General features: G+C 34.8%; 2 protein-coding genes across 3 annotated transcripts in view; both read right to left on the reverse strand.

Moving 5' to 3' along the window:
- The window catches only part of LOC109090095 (collagen alpha-2(V) chain-like), a 28,022-nt gene extending 17,504 nt beyond the window's left edge, over positions 1–10,518 (reverse strand). For both annotated transcript variants that reach the window (XM_042730465.1, XM_042730464.1), the window contains exon 1: positions 10,282–10,518. In XM_042730465.1, the coding sequence (XP_042586399.1) occupies positions 10,282–10,375 (94 nt within the window). In that variant the 5' untranslated portion in view covers positions 10,376–10,518. The remainder of the gene's footprint in view (positions 1–10,281) is intronic.
- A 9,991-nt stretch (positions 10,519–20,509) lies between these two features.
- Positions 20,510–22,716, reverse strand: LOC122138369 (peptidyl-prolyl cis-trans isomerase FKBP7-like). The gene is made up of 4 exons (XM_042730521.1): positions 22,445–22,716; positions 22,099–22,250; positions 21,429–21,556; positions 20,510–21,304 (listed from the first exon to the last, which is right to left on the reverse strand). The coding sequence occupies exons 1-4, from the start codon at positions 22,669–22,671 to the stop codon at positions 21,143–21,145; spliced, it is 669 nt and encodes a 222-aa protein (XP_042586455.1). The 5' UTR covers positions 22,672–22,716; the 3' UTR covers positions 20,510–21,142.
- Positions 22,717–22,999: the final 283 nt, after the last annotated feature.

Genomic DNA, 22,999 nt, shown 5'->3' on the forward strand with positions numbered 1-22,999 from the left:
TTTAGCTAAAAAAAGGGGGGGGGTTACTTTAGTAACAATTCTGTGTTTGCATTTAGATGTAAGTTCAGACATATGTAATACGGCACAGCTAGTGTCTACCACATTAATGTCTATATAAGTGGGTGTGTGTAGAATTAAAACAAGAACTTCAAAGGCATGCTTAATGCTTTTTTTATTCCATTCACATATAATTCCAAGATCTCAATTTCAACTGTTAATGTTATATTTATAATTCTGTTTATCATGCCAGCGGCCTAGACAGTTGTCTATCCATAACAAAGTGATGTTCCAGAATTCATTAGCTTGCTTTTTAATATTTACACAACTTGAACTCCTGCACTTTTATACAAACTTAATATATGTTTAGATGTTGAAGGGTAAATGTTTCTCTCTGCAAGTGTCAGGCAAGATACTGTATGCAGGTCATTACCAGTTACATATTCTTGGCTAAGATCAACAAAATCTCATGACCTGACATACTGTAGGTCTACTCATTGCTTTCCCGACCTCCTTGTAACAAAACGTAAATGGAAGATTCATGATTCAGCGTTCCTAAGAGATAACGTAATATATATAGAGAGAGAGAGAGATTTTTTTCCAGGCTGTGGATTTTAACTTTTTTATTTATTTATTTTATCTGCATCCTGTGAGGAACAACCCCACTCACTCTTTCCTTGGAATGGAAACATCCCTCCCTTATGTTTCTCTTTGTTGCATGTTTCCTCCTCTTTTCTTTGTTTGGATGTTGTGAGAGCTTGCAGAGCTTCCACAGCTGGTCTGTCATGATTCTAGCTTATATTACACTGTTTTGGATGGAGAACTTTGAGGCATCAGTTTTATAAGCATTTACTTCATGTGACCCCACATTTCAGATCGTCCTCTTGCCTTTTTCTTTTTTTCTATCCTTCATTAACTTACACTGTCAATCATCAGCTTCACATTTTGTCACTAGAAGCAACTGCAAAACAGACTGGAACACATTTTTCAGTAAGATTTTGTTTTAAAGTTTCTTTTTGGGTATAAAATTAAGAACCAAAAAAATAACTTTCTTCAGATGTGATCAATAAATCTACATATGTCTGTTTTAGATGCTTTAAATCAGTTGTAATTGACATGATCTTGCAAGACTTCAGCTGCACCCCTAGAAAACATACTTGTTCTGAGAGAAGTTCTTTTAAGTTTATAGAACCTTATATCTTCTTGGTGCATGACATTTAGAATGGTCAAAAGATCAGCTTAAAGGTCAGTTCAAGGTGATAAATCTTGCTGACTCTTGGTTGTGTACTATAGAGCTTTAACATACATACATGCATACATACATATGTACTTAATAATCTATTGCAAACTCATCCAGCATGTGCAATAATTTTAAACAAATAATAGTGATACACAGTTCCTGACTAGTGTTCTGTAACATACTCAATGAAAATAGATTATATTTGTCTGGTTTTATAAATTAAAGAAGAAAAACAGAGAAACAAAAAAAAAGTGATCACAGTAATTTTAGTGCTCCTAATCATTTGACTGGTAATTTACTGTACCTAGAGATACAAAACACTGACACACAAAAAATCAGATTTAAAGGAGACCTATTATGCAACTTTTTACAAAATGTAATATAAGTTTCAGGTGTCTTCAGAATGTGTCTGTGAAGTTTTAGCTCAAAATACCCCACAGATCATCTATTATTTTATTTTGAACATGCCTATTTTGAGAAGCAGAACATGCTGTTTTCGTGCATGTCTCTTTAAATGAAAATGAGCCACTGCGATGACTCATCTGAACGTCTCTGATTGGCCACTGCATTCATAAGCTCAACAGAATCGTGTGTGATTGGTTATAATTTAGCACTGTCTCTGGCTCAGCACAAGCCAGAGAACGCAGATTTGAATTTAGCAGCTGATGATGTGCCGCACTAAACAATCTAATCACACTGGTGTGATCGTATCAAATATTAAAATATATATATATATTATTTGAAAATATTAATTAGAAATTAATTAGATTCCTGGACATGAAATATTATTAAAATAATATTACACATGCCCCCTCACTTTGAATGGGCATGACGCATATTTGTACCTCAGATATTCTGCCAAAAACATCTGTTTGGTTTTGATTATCATGTCTATCGCACTAAAATCATAAATTTTAAACCATATTAGTTTAAACTTAATAATAATATATGGTTTTCTGAGTGCACCCATCTGATGCACATGCACAGAAACTGGATGTCATACGTCATGTGAGTATTAAACGAAGTTCTCTTTAACTTTTAAATGCTGAGAGATACTCTTAAACTGTCAAATACACACAAGTTTATGTTAAAACACACGAGTTACAAAAACAGTTGTAACAGGTACAAAGTTGTTTGTGAAGGTAAGCAGCTGGGAAAGATGTTTCATGTTTATATTAGATATGTGTGGCAGTAGTGTAATATACAGTAAATAAATCAATTCTGCTTTCTTCTCTCCACTGAGGCTGGTACTCTAAATAGTGTTATGTGCTCATCAGTGCAGCCAAAGAGATAACTTTGACCATGGTGTTAGAACTGGTACACCATTGTCTCTTGCAAAAACACAATGGCGGAGCCATGGGTGGAAACTTGCTGATTCTGGGGCAGTATATTATAGTAAGGTCCCCTTTCTATGTCACGGGGAAGCCAAATCTTAGTGGCTCGTTTTTTTTTCACCAGCTTGCAGAGAACGGCTTGCCAAAACTAAAAAAAAAAATAAAAAAATACTGGATTGTTCTTTTTCATGTTTTCTGGGTTGGTAGATGCACCAGGGACCCAATTATAGCACTTAAATGTGGAAAAAGTCTGATTTTCATGATAAGTCACCTTTAATTCTTAATTAGCATCCACTATATTTGTAATAACAATAACTGGCTTACTAAAATGTAAGTCAATAAGGAGAGGTGATTTGCTCTAATCATTATGAGACAGCAGGGAATGATATGATTGCTCAGACCTAGACATTACTCAGCATTCTCTCCATGAGGAAATGCCATGTGAGAGACTTCCTGCTGGGAATATACGAAAAGGAACAGACTTACAAGGTGGAAAAATTTCTCTCTCGTGAATGTGTTTTTAAAGCTCCTGCCAGAGTGGAGTTTTGTGCCTGGATCACATTTTCGTTAGTTTGATATTTGAAATGTTCAGCAGTATTGATCTATTGGTTAAATAAAATGTATTGCTATACTGTAGTTTATTCAAAGGTCAGTACAGCATTTTAATGTCATGTACATGGACAATGTTTGACGTCTTTTTAATGTAAAAAGTTCAGACATATCTTGAATATAAAGACAGCATGAGGGAGTAAATGGCGTATTATTTATAATAATTTAGTGTACACCGGATATACAAATGGCTTAGCAAGTATAGGAACAAGTACAGTACCAAACTCCAGAACAGTAATTTGGTACATCAGCCCTTGATTCTCATTTTGAGAACTAGCTTACTTTAAACTCCAGTTATTCTTTTGTAACCACTGGATATTCCAAACAAATAAAGATATGTAATTTTCTAACATACTTGGCATTTATAAACTGAAATGTGACTGCCACATGGCATCTCGGGATCCCAATGTCTTTCTCACATGCTATTAGAATCTAATCTTGCTGCCTCCATGACTCAATAAACTGTGCAGATGTTTCCATATAAACCAGGTTGACCCAGATGTCCTAGTTATGAGTGTATGAAGTGCAGGATAGTGGCTTTTTTTAAAAAGCACAATGTGTTCTCATGTTGAGAGTTTTAATTTTTCTCTAGAGTGGGATCAGTTGTATTATGTTGCAGTTTTACACAACTGAGGCTGAATAACAAATACTGCAATAGATATATTAGTAAATGTGGATTTGTTAGGGATCTCTCAAACAAAAAACTATTCAAAAAAGAAAAAAAAAAAAAACTCTCATATCCCACAAATATGTTGGAATACATTCAAACTCAATTTGAATTGAAAACGGACATCTCTGTTTAGCCCTCAATCCCTTTTCTAGACTTTGTGACATCTGTTTCATTTTCATTGCACTGTAGTTATGATTAAAGGGCTGTGTTCTATTAGTCACTGGCAGAAGTCAAAAGTAATGTGGAATATTTATACTGAATAGTTTGTTCTACATTGCATTGATCTTACGGACTGAATCCAAAACCTGTATCATTTCATCTTTTTGTTATTTTGTAGTGTACACGTCATCGCATTCTCCTTACAGGGTTTGGTTTCTTGAGAACAGTAACTATCCTGCCCGGACGCTGGACACGAACGAGCTCTAATAGACCAGAAAACCACATTTTCCTCATGAAATCCAAAATTGCTCATGATATATTTTCAAGCTGGCCAGCCACAGAGGACTTTATGTACAAATGTATTAAGTATCAGTATTAACAGCACCATGATGATACTGTTATATGTGATGTAGAACATGAGAAGCTTGTCAATGATATACCTATATGTTACAGTTAACCAGTCGAGAAATCAAGGTTTGTTAATATTTAGTCACCCTTTCAGTATTTCAGAGACCTACTACAGTGGTGGAAAATTGGGTTGGCTTTTTCCAAAAACCCATCTCGGATTTTGTTTTGGGAGGCCTTTGGCAGGGTTTTACCAGACAGGTAAGCTAATAAAAATGAGACTGGTTAGACACCCCATTTACTCACACAAAAGGTGAATTTTTTAAAAGTTTATTCTGGCCAGAAAATAACTACATTATAAGGCATAGCAAGGCAAGTTTATTTATATAGAACATTTCATACATAATGGTAAATCAAAGTGCTTACATAAAAGGAAGTATAATAATCATAAAACATTATCACAAAAATAAAGCAGGGTATTTAAAAACTTTTGAAATTGTTTAAAAATTGATTTTAAATTAATTTAAAACAGTTAAAAGTAGGAAATTATTATATATAAAATACAGTGTTATCAGTTTGGGCATAGCACAGTGCTCATTCAATAAATGCACAGCTAAACAGAGTCAACAGTTTTGAGTTTTAGCTTTAAGTTTTAGTAATGTTTTATCACATCTGTTCTCTTCTGGAAGCTGATTCCAACTCCGGGCGGCATAATTGCTAAAAGCGGGCTCCTCTTGTTTTGTGTGAACCCTTGGTATTTCTAACTCACTCAATCCTAATGATCTGAGTGGTCTGTTAGGTTTATATTCAGTGAGCATATCTGCAATGTATTTAGGTCCTAGGCCATTGAGTGATTTATAAATGAGTAAAAGTACTTTAAAATCAATCCTAAATATAACTGGAAGCCAGTGTAAGGACCTGAGGACTGGTGTGATATGCTCAGATTTTCTGGTTCTAGTCAGAATCCTGGCAGCAGCGTTCTAGATGAGCTGCAGCTGTCTACAGTAATGGTCTTTTTGGGAAGACCGGTGAGGAGACCATTACAATATTCCACCCTGCTGGTGATAAAGGCATGAACAAGCTTCTCCAAGTCTTGACTGGAAACAAAACATCTAATTCTTGCAATGATTTTTAGATGATAGTATGCTGATTTAGTTACTGCTTTGACATCACTACTGAAACTAAGGTCTGTCTCCAAAATCACACCAAGGTGCATTCACCTTAAGACCTTAATCTTTGTTTCCAATTGCAATGACTTCAGTTTTCTCCTTGTTTATCTGAAGAAAGGTTTGGCACATCCAACTGTTAATTTTGTCAATGTATTGGCAGAGGGAGTCAATGGGGCTGTAGTAATTTGGCGATGCAGCTAGGTAAATCTGGGTATCATCAGCATAGCAATTTGGATCTTTCTCATGATTTGACTTAGTGGGAGCTAATACAGGCTGAACAAGAGCGGTGCAAGAATTGAGCCTTGTGGGACTCCGCATGTCATGGACGTCGTCCACTTAGACTTATGCTCTCCTATACTCACATAATAACCTCTCCCTTCTAAGTATGACCTGAAAGATTTGAGTACCATCCCAGAAAGCCTGACCCAGTTTTCCAGTCTCTCTAGAAGTATGTTATGATCAAAAGTGTAAAACGCAGCACTAAGATCTAGTAATACCAGCACTGATATTTTGCCAGAATCAGAATTAAAGTGAATATTATTTATTATCTTAATCAGTGCTGTCTCTGTGCTGTGATGCGGTTGGAAACCAGATTGAAAATTGCCCAGGTATCCATTTGATTTTAAGTAGTTCAGCTGATTAAAAATTACCTTTTCAATAATCTTGCATATAAAAGGAAGATTTAATATTGGTCTATAGTTGCTCAATATGGTGTTATCAAGATAGCTCTTTTTCAGAAAGGGCCTTAACAACTGTTGTTTTCATGGATTTTGAAAAAATCCCAGAAAGAAGTGAGGCGTTCACCACTTCTAAGAGATCTGCTTCTAAACAGTTAAGCACACTTTTGAAAAAAAGATGTGGGAAGTGTGTCAAGATAGCAGGTTGACGATTTGTTGCTGTACTATTTCTTCCAAAATTTTGCTGTCAATTGCTTCAAAAACAGACATAGTAACTTCCTTTTGAAATTGTGGTCAAATCTGTCTGACCTCTGGTCTCCGACAGCAATTTCAATGAGTTTGCGTCCTTCTTTTCTGAAAAGATCAATAATATCATAAAGGTGATTATCACATCCTCAAGTTATGAGGATGTGATAATTGCCTTTATGATATTATTGATCTTTTCAGAAAAGAAGGAAGCAAACTCATTGAAATTGTTGTCGGAGAACTTTTCACTGGGAATCAGCTTTTCTGTATTGTTTTTTCATACGCTGAACTGCTGTTGATTTTCTCCAAGGTGATTTTTCTCTGCCAGTCTTCCTTCTGACTAGTCAATAAAAATAGTTAGTATGACAATATGATTTCTAAATAATTTAAATGATTACATTTTTTGTTTCCCTAAGTGTTTATGAAAGAATTTTGCATGTCTAATTTGTGATAAATCATTCTTTTGAGCTCTTTTCAAGAAATCTTTGATCTTTGATTCTCTTCTCAAAACCTGTCTGAATGATTTGTTGACAACATTTCTTCATTTGTGTTCCACAGAAAATGACAAGAGTATGAGTAAATGATGAAACAATTTTCATTTTTGAATAATCCATTAACCCTATTGACACTGCTCTAAATGGGTTAATCGATGCAAAACTAAGCTTCTTTTATAATCCTTCAGGATGAGGCTTTGGGGACCAGTGTAGCACAGATAAACAGATAGGGCTAAAATTTTATATAGGCCAAATCCAGATGATCTCCAGACCAATTTGAACAGCTGGATAAACTTATAAAGCTTATAAACCATCTCAAGGGGAGTTCTCGTCATTTTCTCCACTGCCAACCTCTGCATTCTCTACACAGTCATGTTTGGCATATGTCTCATCCTCCTTGCTTCCTGATCCTGTAAGCCTGCCAAAAGAATATTTTAATGTTTTTCATTAAATCTGTTTTACATGAGGGTGAAGGCTTGCTTTTAGTGTGAGTTTTTTTTTTTTTTCTTTTTAAGAGTGCACATGACAAAATACTTCTATAAGCTATAGAGTGGTGAAATGCCTACTAAGTATTTGCTCTCATTTTCCAACCCCCAACTGTCCTCCAGCCTTTGCTGTTCGAAGACACAGTGTTCTTTACATCAACTACATGACTTCCTCCACAACCACGTTTTAGCCAGCATTTGTTTTAATATTTTACAAATACTGCCAAAGCAACCAGTTTAACATCTGGAAGTCATCCCCTGGGCTTGTATTTGCTGACTGCCATAATTTACTTTATAAGTAGTTCCCATGGAGCAGGCTCGAGAGCACGCTCATCATTAAAAATCCATCCTCTAAATTGTTTATTCCATAGAGAAGCCCAGTGTTCAAAGATGCTATGGATTGTACAGTAAAGGTTATAGAGTTGAAGGTTGGTGTCAAAGAGATAATAGGATTCTCTCTCTCTCCTTGTCCCACTTTCTTGCTCTCTCTTTCCCTCCCTCTTTCAGGACCAAAGAGGCATGTAATCAAGTCATAGCTCAAAAATGCAGCACATGTTTTCCATCAGCACATAAGCTGTGGACTTGGTCAAATGCACATATGTGACCCTGGACCACAAAACCAGTCTTAAGTCGCTGGGGTATATTTTTAACAATAGCCAAAAAACATTGTATGGGTCAAAATTATCGATTTTTCTTTTATGCCAAAAATCATTAGGATATTAAGTAAAGATGATGTTCCATGAAGATATTTTGCAAATTTCCTACCATAAATATATCAAAACTTAATTATTGATTAATATGCATTGTTTTCTCAGTATTTTGATTTTTTTGCACCCTTAGATTCCAGATTTTCAAATAGTAGTATCTCGAACAAATATTGTCCGATCCTAACAAACCATACATCAATGGAAAGGTTATTTATTCGAAAAATTGACACTTAAGACTGGTTTAAGATTTGGATATTTAGCTGTAAAGTGAAAACCCTATTTGTTGTAATATAATTTTTGTGGCAACAATGACTGGAACCAGGTTTGGAACAAAAAAATACCATTCAGTCAGCTTCACAACATAATAATAAAAAAATAAAAATAACGGTTTAATGTTAGAAAGACTATCTTCTTTTTGGGACAGAAAGAAATTACAGTGTTTCTCACGTTACTGTGAGAAGTAATTTGTGATGACTTGTTTAACTAAGTTTATGTAAAATTACACATTATCCAAAAGATTAAGGGTATTTAAACTGTTCCATGTGACAATGCTCAGATGAAAAGATGCCTCACATGGAGCAGACAAAGAACAGAACAACTTCATTTGGACTTTATGTGGTGCTTACTGGCATATGTTTGTGTAAAAGGACAGGGAGAGAAAAATTGCAGCTTTTTTGCATTGTATTAAATACTACCAACCTAACCACTTTTGCCCAAAATCACATTTCACTTTTTTTGTTGTTTTGTTTTTCTAAAGTAATTTTCTTCTCTTTACGTTGCATAAATATTACCATTGCAACTAAACTATTTAGAAAGAAGCAGCTGCTTTCGGTTATTGACTTCAACTAGCTTGAAATCAAACCAATTTAACATCAGCCATTCTTCAAGTGAGAAATAGGGCATAATCAGGCTTCTGTTATTTTTCTTCCAAGATCCAAAACATGTATTAATTATACTTTCAATGTATTATCATATCATGGATTATCATATTCATGAGATAAGTTATGACTTGTTTATAGGACCTATTCAAATGCGAACATGCAGTTTAGCAGGCAATTTAATGGTAATGTGATAATGCATCCCAAAATACATAATTTAAGAGAAATACTACCAAAAGAGAATAAAGTTACAAACTAATTTTCACCTAAAGAACATTATTACTCCTTAGCCCAAAAGTGCTGGTGTGAAAAAAATAAAGAAATCTATCTTTACAATGGAGAAATATTATAATTGCATATTTTTGCTCTATTATGAAGGAAGATACTACAATTATTTTTTGTTTTTTCTAGTTGTAATGATCATTTACCACAAGGTGGCGCAGTGTCTGTAAAACCTCTACAATAGGCTTTGAATCCAAGAGGCACATGTAAAACATGTTTTTTAGATACACATATATCAAAATCTGCTAAACATTAAGCTCAACACAACCTGAGAGAAATTACATCATTTAGGGAAAAATTGACGTCACATGTTTGAAATGATCTAAACCTGGGCATGACTGAGGTAATAGCACTCAGGTGTTTTCTCGGCTGGGTGTTTTTTTCCCTTTCCCTGCATGTTCAGAGTCAGTGCCTCCCTCATAATATCCTCACACATCTGCTATACATTAAGATGCAAGATGTGTTCCTTTAGAGACATGTGAGTGCAGTATTAGAGTTTAAATCGATTCAGCAGATGTGAGAGGAGGATACTGATGTGGGTAGACAACAAATCTAATGGTGCATATTGAAGAGTTAAGAGTAAACTATACACTTTGATCATATATGCCACAAAGCTCCAAGTGGCATCACCATTAATCATGTTACAGTATGGTGACCACATGGCATAACTAGTAAAACTTGCTGGTCAAAAGTACAGGCATTTCCCAAACTTATGGCATAATTAGAGGTACTTGCTGGTCAAAAAAAAAAAAAAAAAAAAAAATACCTTCTCACACAGATGCATGCAACATCCTTTAAAATTAAGCTCCAACAATTAACTTTACATTTAAGCAGCTTTATATTCAAGCCTTTCAAGTGAACTTTTGTAAACCTAAGTAAACCTCTTTGTTAAAAAATAATAACAATAATAGGATAAGTCTTTACATCAAAATCAAAAGCATCAGCTTTAGCATCAGCACAATTAGCTTCATGAATAAACAGCAACTTACCACCTTCATCTTGGCATTTCACAAATTGTAAAAAAGCCACAGATAAAACCAGAAACAGGACAGTCCTATAAGGCTGGAAGATCATCATGCCCATATCAAAGACATGAGCTGTTCTTGTGTGCAAAGAAACTGGGATGAGAAGGGAAAAGAGTCCAGGTTATTGCTTCACCATGAAGACAGACTGAGGTTTTTCCTGCTCAGAGCAGCAATCAGACCCAGCCCCACTCTCTGATGCCTCTTTTTTTAACAGCCTTAAGTAAAAAAATGCTGCCAACCCTAATTTTCCTCCCCCTTTTGTCAGTGCTCTCTCATAAGCATCCACTCTGACTCTGATGCAATTTCACTGCATGTTCATCATTATTATTCTTTAAAGATAGTTTGTTCTTTGCTAATACTGTATATTGTCACATTGATTCTTTGTTTTTGGTTATCATTCACTGATAAAGTCTGACTGGCTTGGTGTAGTTGCTAAGAAGGACAGTAAACTGGCTTTATGACAGTCTTAACTGCACTGACTTTACTGCTTTTTTTACAAGGTAACAAGAAAATAGTTTATATCCCATGTGTCTTTGATTGCAGATGACAGATTTAAACCCCTAGTAGGAAAACAAGAAGGAAAGACAATGGTGAAAGGTATACTTTGGTTAAAGAGCAACGCATTTTCTGCTGTTCTGAAGGAGTTTAAATTCATTGTTGCCCATTCTTCATTGTCTCAGTGGTAAATACCAGACAATGGGACAAGCTAAAAATTCCATTTGCTGGTCAGAAATCTTCTACAGTTCCACTGACTTGTCCAGTTTCACATTCTATTAAGCATATTTCACATGCTCCACACATGGGTATGTTACCATAAATTCCCTCATGAAAACAAACATTTATGTAAAAGATGACCAAGATTTTGCTTGTGTTTTGCTGAATCCTTTATTTGTCTGTATAGTGTCAGGTTTTGCTCTGTTCTGTATTATTGCAAGAAAAAAGTATTTTATTTGGTTTTAAATTCAATAAAATTGTATATAGTGCTATAAAGTAGAAGTAAACTGTGATCTTTAGCATAACGTATACTACTAAAGGTTGTCTGTGGGTATTTGATTGAATTGTGTCACAATGTGAAGAGCTATAATAAATGTAAGTTAAAGTATGAATTAATATATTTACTGCTCTGCGCCACAGCACAGAATGTAGCCATGCATTATATATTGTAATTAATCTACTTGAATGTTCTGAACATGTTTTAAATTCTCTACTACCTGAAAGATATCACTGATTTAGATGTCCTGAGGAATCTCAGCTGTAGCTGTGACCCCTTTAGACTACAGTAGGGGTCAGGTAAACGGCCCGTGCATTTTAGCCAATCAGAAAATTCACCCTGCTTTTTACTGATCTGACGTCGGGTTTGCTGACATGCCTTCAGAGATTAGGGTTTTAGTGAGGGGTCATGTTGGATTGGTGTAGGGTGGTCTAATTCTAGAGGTAGTTAGCAAAATAGCTGAAATTGCTTACAAATATCATGATAGCAAGTTATGGTTATACCTGGTATATATGGATGATGCATAGAGATGGATATGCTAGTGCTGTTTACTAAAAATAACTGTTATTTCAAGTTGTCAGAAAAGCTGCTAGTAATTTGCTGAAATACATTTTATGAAAAATAAGTGTTTTCACTACTGATTAGCTTATTATTTTCACTCCCTCATCTCATCTGAGCCATTTTGGCAGACAGCGCAGTTCTGGGACGCAGCTGAAGTTGTCATGTTAATTATGACTAATTTTAACTCATTGCCAAACTATGCTTCTAGTTAACTAGCATTCATGAGAAAATTGATTCTAAATGTCAAGGGGTAATGAAAAATCCAACTTGAAAGGTTTTCTAGATGTAAAACAAAAGCTGTTCATGTGTACTGGAAATATTTTCCACCTTTCGGGAGTAAAACCAGCTATGATTCTCTAAATATGAGAATATTTTGCATAAGGTGAAGCAGAGGACTTAAGCTATTCAAAATAATGCTTGACTAATGTTGTGTTTGAATCCTCTTCAGTCTTTTAAAATCTTCTGAGGGAAAGGGGAGGAAACAGCTGTGAGCCATGTTCTTCAGGCACTTGATTTACTCTCCATCTCCAATGCTTGTACGCCACGGAGGAGCAGAGGCGAGGAGGGAGTGGCCTGAGTCGCAAGGCATCTCTCCTCATGTAGCCCAGCCCAATGGAGTGGCCAAAAGCCTTTCTAAACCAGTGTAACATTGTTTGCAAGAAGCAGTACTCTCATGCCAAAAAACAGGAATGGGAGGCCTTTTTTCCACACTGTTACAATAGGCTGCCAAGTATTGGGTCATAAGAGAATGTAGCCCAGAGGAAGCTAAAAGCTGTAGGAGCAGACATTGCAATGAGTTATAATGCTTTCTTTGCTTTGCTTGTGCTCATGTCTGGCTGCTTTGGATCCACTGGCATGGAAGAAATCTGCTCAGTATATTCAACCATGCCAGAAGTCTGCTGCTTTGGGACGCGTGTCTGTAAAATGTACAGCAAGTGTGGTTGTCTTCTGTGATTTCTTCAAACACTGTGTCAACAAGTCATCACAAAAAAAAAAAAAAAAAAATATATATATATATATATATATATATATATATATATATATATATATATATATATATATATATATATATATATATATATATATATATATATATATATATATATATATATTTATACACACACACTACTGTTTAAAATTTTTGGGTCAGCATGATTATTATTATTTTTTTTTTATTAAAAACAAATATTTTTATTCAGCAATGGTGCACTCAAATAATCAAAAGTAACAGTGGTAATGTTTACATTGCTACAAAAAAATATTTCAAATAAATGTTGTTTGAACCTTCTATTAATCAAAAAATGCTGAAATAAAATCGACAAACAAAAATATCAAGCAGCACAACTGCTTTTCATATTTTAGAACACTAATAATTTTTCTTAAGCACCAAATCGCTATATTAGATTGATTTCTGAAGGATCATGTGACACTGAAGACTGGAGTAATGATATAAATATAGCTGCCAACACAGAAATACATTACATTTTAAAATTCATTAAAATAGAAAACAATTATTTTAATTTGTGATAATATTTAACAGTTTTAGTGTTTTTTTTTTTTACTGTATTTTTGTTCAAATACATGCAGCTTTGGTGAGCATTAGAGACTTTTCAATAAGAAACCCCAAACTTTTGAATGGAAGTATACACAAAAAAATAAAAGTGTGCAAACTGCTTTTGAAAACTGAATTAAATGTAGTAATATGCAATATGATAAGCACTTTTGGCAACAGATTGTGAAATGCTTACAATCCCAATACTTGCTTCAAAAAGGGGCAGTGCTGGATGACCAAAGTTAGTGTTTTCAAATGTTTTAACTATATTTCTATTGAAATGCAAAATAGTGAAAAAGTGAAAACCCAAATGCATTTAATATCTATTAAAACTACAGATTCCTCTTTCATTTCTTAGCAGAGGATACATGTTTAGTGACTGTGATGAAAGGAATTGAAAATGGTGATAAATGCTGAACTCTTTATTGCACCACCCACACAAATACAATGACTGATTTATTCAAAGGAATGTCTCGTCTGGAGAATGGCCAGATACTGACTTGTACTGGCTTGTTTTTTGTGTTCACTCTCCCCAAGTAAATAGATAGAACATAGAAACACTGAATGTGATATTGGAATTTTGTTCTTTGAAGGAAAATTCAAGGCTTTGGTATGGTAGCTTTCCAGCTTTTTTTGTTTTAAAAATAGAATACACAAATGTTTTTTTCTGTACTCCGGAGACAAAACTAAATTTTTGTGCACTATCATCTTTGCAATTAAAGTTTTCCACAAAATTTACTCTGAACACAGTTTAATGAAGAATGAAAAACATAGATATCAGGAAAATATTACATTACCCTGACAGTTGAAATATCCTTCCAAGATCCTATTTTATGAAAAACGAGTTGTGATTCTATTACACAGAGACATTTTTCCAAACAAGTAGCCTGAGTTAAGAAAACTAAAGGCTTTTTTTTCATGCTTTTTAAATGTGGAATAAACTGTGATCTTGTCTGATATAGCAGTTTGTGTCAGAAGCTGACTATCATCTGTACTGACATATGACTCACATGATACACACATTATATATATATATATATATATATATATATATATATATATATATATATATATATAATATATATAATAGCTTTTTATTGTTACTATTGTTCTAGTGACAGCATTATTATTCAAAACTTAAAGACAATCCTCTTCGAAATTCACCTAACCTAACAGTGACCTCACATGAATTGCTTTTTAAAAATCCCCCACACATCTACAGTCTGCTCATTGTCTTGTCTTGTATTTCGGATCTGTTGCAGTACCTTATAAGTCATGTTTTAGTGCACTTTTGTACAGTATGTTAAATGTGTTCAAAATGTAAATGCACATGAAATAAAATAACATAACCTTGCAGAGACATGCTGGTGGTGCTCTTTGATCAACTTTAATCAAGGTAGCTTTTGACCCACTGCAAAGGCTCACGGAGAATGGAAATAATTAGTACAGTTTAGATCTCCAAGGAAACAGCTGCCAAATACAGCTATAAACAATTTTTCCAGCCAGTGCTTATACTCCAGTATAAAAGTTGTCTTCTTAGACTGCTGCATCACAACTCAAAAATGAACATTTCCTAAACCTCCGTTGTCTTTGTATTTTTAACCCTCTCCTTTCAAACTGTTTTTCATGTTAGTATTTGTGAACAAAAGAAAGCAATAAATTAAAATAAATAATTCAAAGGAAAACACACTCTGTATCATTTTGTCATATGTTACGATATATAAATAATTGTTTTTTGTTTATTTGTACTTTCTGACATAAATTGCTCACATTTAAGGACTGAACAAAGCCCTAACCTTAATGCCTATTTGGGTAATTTCTGATTTTCCCTATCTTTGCTCGGATATGTTTTTCTGAATTGTACAAATCGTATTTACCCCAGCAGGGGGAATGTACTAAGGTCAGAGGATCTCTGTAACTGAAGTTAAACAAAGACTTCTTCCTTCTTAAAACCTCCCACATACTATGCTCTGCTAGCCAGCACTAACTATTTCTGCACATGGTGGAGATCCCCAGGCAAAGCCGTGATGATCCTTACAATGTTAAAACTTGAGCCATGTTTTTCTGCTAAAATCATCTTCACTAGACAGGTCTACATCCAATCAAAGCACAAATAAACCATGGAAACAAAACATGCAGATTGTCCATTCAAGCTACAAATGTTTACCAAACATGTTTAATTGTAGATTTGTACAATATAAGTATAAAACATTTTTGAGTTAGCCGTGAGAAGGCAAATTTCATGATATTGGTCTCATTACTTATTAAGTGATTACTAAATAACTGATAACTTTGAAAAATCCTGACAATAAAGCTCAAATTGACTTGACTATGATCTGCAGTCTGCCAGGTCTCCTGGGACAGTTTGTTTCTAGAAACATGTTGCCACCACATGTAGTTGAGGAAGTTGCTGTTATATATGGTTGTCTGTGTTTTCTATGCATGAACTTTCCGCATGGCATGTGAGAGAGTTTCCACACAGAGGGGTCTTTAATGTCTATTCTTCACATAATGTATTCTTCAATTTATTCCTTTGAACCAGAGATTTAATTTCTAGCATTTATAGAAAATACAGCAACTGTGTATATATAAACACTTACTCTAACCTCTAACCTGGTGTTAGATGCAACTTTGGTGATCCAGTCCAAAGTTTTATTGCTTGTAAACAACATTTACAAACAGAAATACAATAAACAATTACACCATAAAGAGTCTTACAACAAACTGTCCTTTTAAAAAATTCAAGATATCTTGAAATAAGAAAAACATGAATGAATGTAAAACAGTAACACGTTAATTACACACTTAATACGAAAGGGGTCTATTTTCAAAGTCACCCAAAAAATACACTTTTTTGGCTGATATAAAAGTTAGTGGATAAGTTCTTTAAACTAATAGCGCTCCAAATTCAGCACAACCTAAATCACTTTTATGACTCAATTAAGGGTTATTTTCTTACCCTCACAGCTTTTCACTTCACAAGACATTTATTGACTGAAGTCTTGTGGATTAATTATTATTTTGTTGTTTTTATCAGCTGTTTGGATAACCCCCATTCACTGCAGAGGATCCATTGTTGAGCAAGTGATGTAATGCTATTTTCTCCAAATCTGTTCTGATGAAGTAGCAAACTCTACATCTTTGATGCCTGAGGGTGAGTACATTTTTAGCATGTACATTTCATGGGTGAACTCATTTATGGACTGTCAGATGAATCTTGAATCTTCCACATAATAATGTTTTCAAGTTCATAAATTTGAGAGGACATATATTACACACAGGCCTTCAGCCTCAGATAGAATAAAGGAAAATAATATCTTTAAGCATGAAATGCCTGCCTAACCCAAAGCTGTATCAGTCTTGACCATCTTGCTAGGGTATTCCCTCCATTTGCCCTTCAGCCATGTTTTAGTGATGACTTCCTCCAGAACAAATAACCACTGCACTAAAACATGTGGGCCTTAAATAGATCTCTAACAAAAGTTTTCTACGATGAAATAAGAATAAGCAAAAGTCAGCTACAGGGTGTTTTTAATGAACCTAGTTAAGATTAAGTTAATGAAAATTAAAAATGTAATCACTTAAAAGCGAGAAAGCTGTAGAATAAATTGGGTAAAACATAAGGTACTCATACTCTTTGTTGTAGACCCATGCAGTGCTAGTAGAAAGGAAAAATAGGGGGAGGACTCTTTTGAGGTTTCTGTTTCTAACTCAGGAACCACAAATGAAATTGGTTTTTCTTGGTCAGGGGAAATGATTTGCACCTACTGGAAAATGTTAGCAAATGCAAGACGGCTGGATATACTCACTGCTGGGATATCTTGGAAGGAGGATGGTGGTCGTCTTCTTGAATGTGGGGCTGAGACATTTGTTTACTTTCCAGACAGTTAGGCTAGGAGGCTCCAAAAGGGGACCGCCATGGAAAGGATGATTTTCCAGAGCTTCGTAAAACAGGGGAGGGCTAAGGTCAGGGGTGACGCTTCAAAATGGTTTTAGTATAGAACTTCTCCTGGGGGGATGAAAGGCTCAAATGAACAATATTCAGATTCACATTTTGCCTTCCTGCTGTTTTTATCTCATTAAATAATAGAGGTGCACACAGATGGTTTTGGAAGTGTGCATGCTTTTCAAGGTAGACAAAATAGTGTGTCACACACTTAAATGGTCACAAGAGTTATGACTAACAGGTCAGTCTCTCAGAGCATAAACCACATTTTCAGAAACTGAGTTTGCTGGTTTGCTCATGAGCAAAAGAAATGTATGGCATTTCCATGTTGACCAACCAGAAAGTTCACCAATCCAATGCTTTATTTAAAAGCAGTCTGTTGTCTTGAGGATGTTTAATTATTTTACTTGATTTACTGCTGTAATTTTATGTAATTATTTTATAGAACCAAGTTTCAAATGATAGAATAAGTTTGTGACGGAATAACTCAGCTTGGCTTTTACAATAAATGTATGGTGTGATTATTCTTGTTTTATGTTTCTAAAAATGTGTTATATGCAAGATATAAAGCAATTCATATTTTTACTTTACTTTTTATTTTGAGAAAATCCTGGGTTATTTTTTTTTAACTAAATGCCATTTAAACAAAATTAAAAAACTGACAAGGTGAGAGTCAGATTTCAGGGTCACATTGCTGACAAATGGTCAAAAAAGTAAATCTTTTATAAAACTCCTAGTCATGCTGCTGATGTTATGTTAAAAGACTTGTACCAGTGTCCACCTCCAGCAGTAGTCACGCCCCTCATCCTCCCCCAACCACCCTCCATTACAGGATTGTGTGGTTAGTGTAGTAGATGGTCTCTTGCCTTTCCCATTGTGGGGGTGTGATTGATAACTTCAGTGCTGCTAAAAAGTTAAAAGCACAAAACCTATGCTAGCCTTATGTAAACATTCCTGGGTGAACACTGGCATTTGTCATTTTATCTTAAGAAAACTAAAATGGAGAAAGGAAAAAAAGAGACTAAATTACTGGGGAAAATGTTGATGTCAATCTGATGTCACACTGCGTTATTCTGACAGCTGATTTTTTGATTATAGCTCTTGTTACGTGCTTAAACACATTGCATGTCTCTGCAGAGAAAGTTGATTCATTCAAAAATGTGTTCTTTATGTGTCTGACTGATGGCAGAATGAGGATAAAAGATAGCCCCAAGCAAGTTTTCTTTCAAATAGCTGTTAGCTGAGTGATGACAGCCAAGCATAGCATTATTTTTTTGGCCCGTTGTTAGCATATGTGTGTTGCTACTTGCAGCTCTGCATGCTATGTTCCCTGAATTCAGGGAGCCTGAATTGCATATAAAATAACATACATTTGCATTGCTTCTTTTTGCTTTACAGTATATAATCCCTCACAATTCAATTAGCATTCATGAGAGAAAAGTTGTTATGTGGCATATCAAGAAATTACAAAGCCGCCATTTCTAATACTGGGATCATGTATTGCTCGCCTTCTCCTCCTCCTCCTCCTCCAATAAAAAACACCATTGGTTAGTGAAACCATTGCAAAACTGAGAAGAGACACATGTTTCTAGTTTCTCTCAAAACTGCCTGTGCTTGGCACAAGTTCATGTTCTTCACTAAAGTAATAAAATCTACTCAAAAACTCCCATCCTCATGTCAAGTACTTGTTCCCAAAATATAATTGTTTTACATCCTTTTCTTTTTGAAGGATCTTGAAGCTTTTTATACAAATCAAACAACAGTTTTTTCATGGTTTGAGAAGCATGGTGAGAAATGCAGTTGTAAAGCAGTGACTCTGTCTGGGGGGTTGCTGTAAAGGGAGCTGTATGATAGTTCATCATTGGAAAATGCCCTTAGGTTTTTTCTTTTCATAAATAGGAGGGTAGGGACAAGCATCAGATTTCATAAAGAGCTTAATTTTCTCTTAATGCTGAGACGGCTTTATCAAGCCCATAATGCAGAGTACAATAAATGCACTTCAGTTTCAGACAAAGGAGCTTTGTTATAATTCATGCAATTATAACAGTCATTTTATTGGCATTTTGTGGGATAAAGTCAGGCACTGCATTCTACACATATACACAGAATTAAGTGTATAGCGATGATATAAACTCTTGCAGCAATCAAACATCAGCTAAGTGATGGGAACATGACATTGGTGAAGTACAGTGTAACACAAATGATTGTTTTGGTGAGAACTGTACCTAGTGGTGTGTAAACAGCACTCCTTCTGGTAGACCTGTAATCACCAAGCCTTAAAGGCAAAACCACTGGACATCCATCCCATCCTAAGCCAAGCTAGTACTTACTGTACGTCACATAAGCTATCTGCCTGTCAAAGCCCAACTTTAACAGTCAAAGGCATAAAGAATACTAGAATTCCAGTGTTGAAATTGCTGTTTCAGGAAAGGATGAGTTGTTGTTTTTCCCCTCTTCAGATTTTAGCTAAAATTCAAAGCATGCTCCAGTGGTGATTTGTTTGAACGCTTCAGCAAAACAACTATGACTTGTCTGAAATTGTACAATTTACAGTCATTTCAACCTCTTTTTCTAACCCCTCTCCCTCCACTGTCTGGATCTGCTCTGAATATTGGCACGGACATGGTTTACGTCACTTTTGGCATGCGGGGAAGTTGAGGGAGTCAGAGTTTTACACGAAAACTCTTTACACGAAAAGTTTTGAGTCTGTGCTAAAAATGTCAGCTCTCTGCATGATAGAGCCTCATCTAATAATTTTTTTGACCTCTGGTTGTTTGGGAAATGCATGTGTAATGGTTCAAATGCATGCTTACTGTACATGTTCTTAGAATATATTGTTTGTCTACAAATCATAAAACACTGTAATTCTCCCCACCCAATAGATTCTTCCTTATTTCTATCACAAATTCACCAATCAAAATATCAGGCGACTTGTTTTTATTTTTTATCTGTAATAAACTAAATTGTAGTTTCAAGAAAAATGCATTTAACCACTTTAAACGGTTGTATTAGACAGCCATCTGGTGTTCTTAATGGGTATAGCAAGATTTGAATGGCTATGGTCAAACTACTTTCCAATTTTAAGGTTGGTCAGTGAAATATGCATCCTTTTCCCCCCTTATGGAATCATGTGAACCATGTGTCATGGAAACTTCTTTATTATTTCACAGGGTGACTACATATTTACTTAGGCAAACACATGGCAAATACATTTTGTTTAGAAAATGCTGTTCAAGTAATTTTTTCAACATTATACAATGTAAAGATGGCATTTTATATGATAATGATTTAAACAGATCTGTAAATGCAATCCTTGACTTCAAATGCCTGAATTATTTGGCTGTAAATAGTGGTTGACCGATATGGACTATATTGGTCTATAAATGATTGCAAATGTGTGCAAAGTTTGCCATTGTGTGCTGTGCTCAAAAAACAAGGTTGTTTACACTCTTCAAAATAAAGTGGATTTTTGCAGCGATGCCATTTTTGGTCCTCCAAAGAACCTATCTTTGAACAGTTCTTAAAAGAACATTTTTTTTCTTAGTGTGAAGAACATTAAGATAATGACAAATTTGAGAAAGATGCCAGCATTTTGAAAAAGCATATTTTTATGACCTATTGGGTTTTTACATTAGTACAAGTTAATATTTGATTTAACTTTAATCAAAATTTAGTGGTGTTCATCAAAGCAAAATCCTTTATCAACTCTACAATTTGAAGTTTTGTAGACAATATCCAGTGCACCAGCAGCATAAAAATGTCTTTCTAGTAGTGTTTATAGTTCATCATGGCCATAAACATTGTACTCATTTAGTGATAAGGTCCCATCAGCATTGTGATCATTCTTATGGAACACATCTGCCACAACATCATCAAAATAGGATTCATCTTTCTTTGTATTTAACTTCTTTGCTTCCATTTTCAAGTATTCCTTAATCTGTAAATCCAAAATGACAATATATAAATTAAAAAAGCAATAATAATGAATACATAAAAAATTAGGTATGCAAAAGAAAATTCCTGATATAACAAATTAACATGCATTAACTGATGTTTATTACCTCTTCTTTTGTCAGGGCCTTGTCGTTGTCAGCGTCAATTTCTTTGAAGGCTTCTATGCTGCGTGGTCCTCTAGTTATGTACAACAGCTCCACCTCAAAGATCACTGTTGAATTTGGTGGAACAGGACCTATTCCACCACAGAAAGGTGATTTTTAATGGTTTAAATTTTAAACCTTATAAAAAAAATCTTTGATTAACTGAGAGTTAAATTAGGGATCTGTGGAAGAGAAAACTTTCTTTTCTTTCTTTCTTTTTTTAATGTTGTATTGTTGTGTAGTGGTATTTTCATTAAGCTGCTTTAGAATTACTGTGAAATGCTCTGAACATTGACTATTATTATCCTATAATATTGGGTAGAAAAATATTTTTACTGTTAAGTAAAAAATGCAATGTGATGTTAATTATCTAGGACATAATTTATAAGTATGGTGAGAAATAATTTTATTCAAATTTCTTTAAGTTGGACTTTTAATAAATGATCTAAAAAATAATTCCATTTATATGGAAAAAAACAAGAAAGTTAATTTAAATTATTGTCAAAATCAATGGAATTAAAAACAACACCACCAACAAAAAACATTACTCTAATTAAAAACAAAAAGCACAACAGCGCCACCTGTGTAAGGGACTGTATTGGTTTCTCTACGCATTTGAAGTGAAAAGACCAACCTTTTCCTTTCTCGCCGTATGCCAGGGATGGAGGAACTGTAACTTTTCTCTTCTCACCGAGACACATGCCGTCCAGCCCTAAATCGAGGCCCTTAATAACTTCTCCAACGCCTAACACAAACCAGTGTGGGTGACCCGTTTTTGTCGAACGACTAGAAAATGAATACGAACAGCTTTATTTGGCATTGTCTGGAAATAAAAGAACTTAAGTGTTTATCTACAAAGCGAATAAATACTAAATGCAGTGTTTACAATCTCGCTGTCTCTCAAATGTAACTGTAACCTGCATGAAATATACTTTTTTTTATGTTGAATACAACAACTTTATTCGTAAAAATGCGCTTACCTGCAATAGAACTGAGATCCATCTTTAGCTAGATATCCATCATAATGAGCATTCAGCATGTCTCCTCTCTTTGCTTTCTGGCTGCAGTTTTCTGGAAGAAACGTAACCTCAATTTTAACATCTTGGTTTGATTCATTTGCCCGAATCACTACGATGAAGTGATTGAGGGTTTGCAGAGACACAATTAAACAAATGTAAAATGTAAGCCGCTGGGCCATCTTGCACATCTGTCTGCGTGGCGACGAGACGGGGGCCGGACAGCTGACGCGGCAGCGCCGCCCAGTACTCAAATTTCTCACTTCACTTTTGGGGTGGGGTGTATGGTAGAATATTTAGGGCAATTTTCAAAAGGAATTGCAAATTGTATTTTCAAATGCGTTTTCCATATGTGGACGCATAAATCGTGACATAATCCAATTGCAGTTGCAAATCTTGGATTTTCGCTTTTGCGCTTTGACTGCCACATTTCAAAATGAAAAAGCAAAGTCCATTTGCAACTGTATTTCCTAAGTCTTATGAGTTATGAGCCTGTCATATTTAAATAGCAATATTAAT

Source organism: Cyprinus carpio, chromosome B9 (genome assembly GCF_018340385.1).
Source record: "Cyprinus carpio isolate SPL01 chromosome B9, ASM1834038v1, whole genome shotgun sequence".
Lineage (NCBI taxonomy): Eukaryota > Metazoa > Chordata > Actinopteri > Cypriniformes > Cyprinidae > Cyprinus > Cyprinus carpio.

Coding starts and splice junctions, on each gene's coding strand:
- LOC122138369 (XM_042730521.1), bottom strand. CDS start 22,671: ATGTGCAAGATGGCCCAGCGGCTTACATTTTACATTTGTTTAATTGTG. Junction 21,557..22,098: donor ATACGGCGAGAAAGGAAAAG/GTTGGTCTTTTC, acceptor GTGGTGGAATAG/GTCCTGTTCCACCAAATTCA. Junction 21,305..21,428: donor AGGCCCTGACAAAAGAAGAG/GTAATAAACATC, acceptor TTGGATTTACAG/ATTAAGGAATACTTGAAAAT.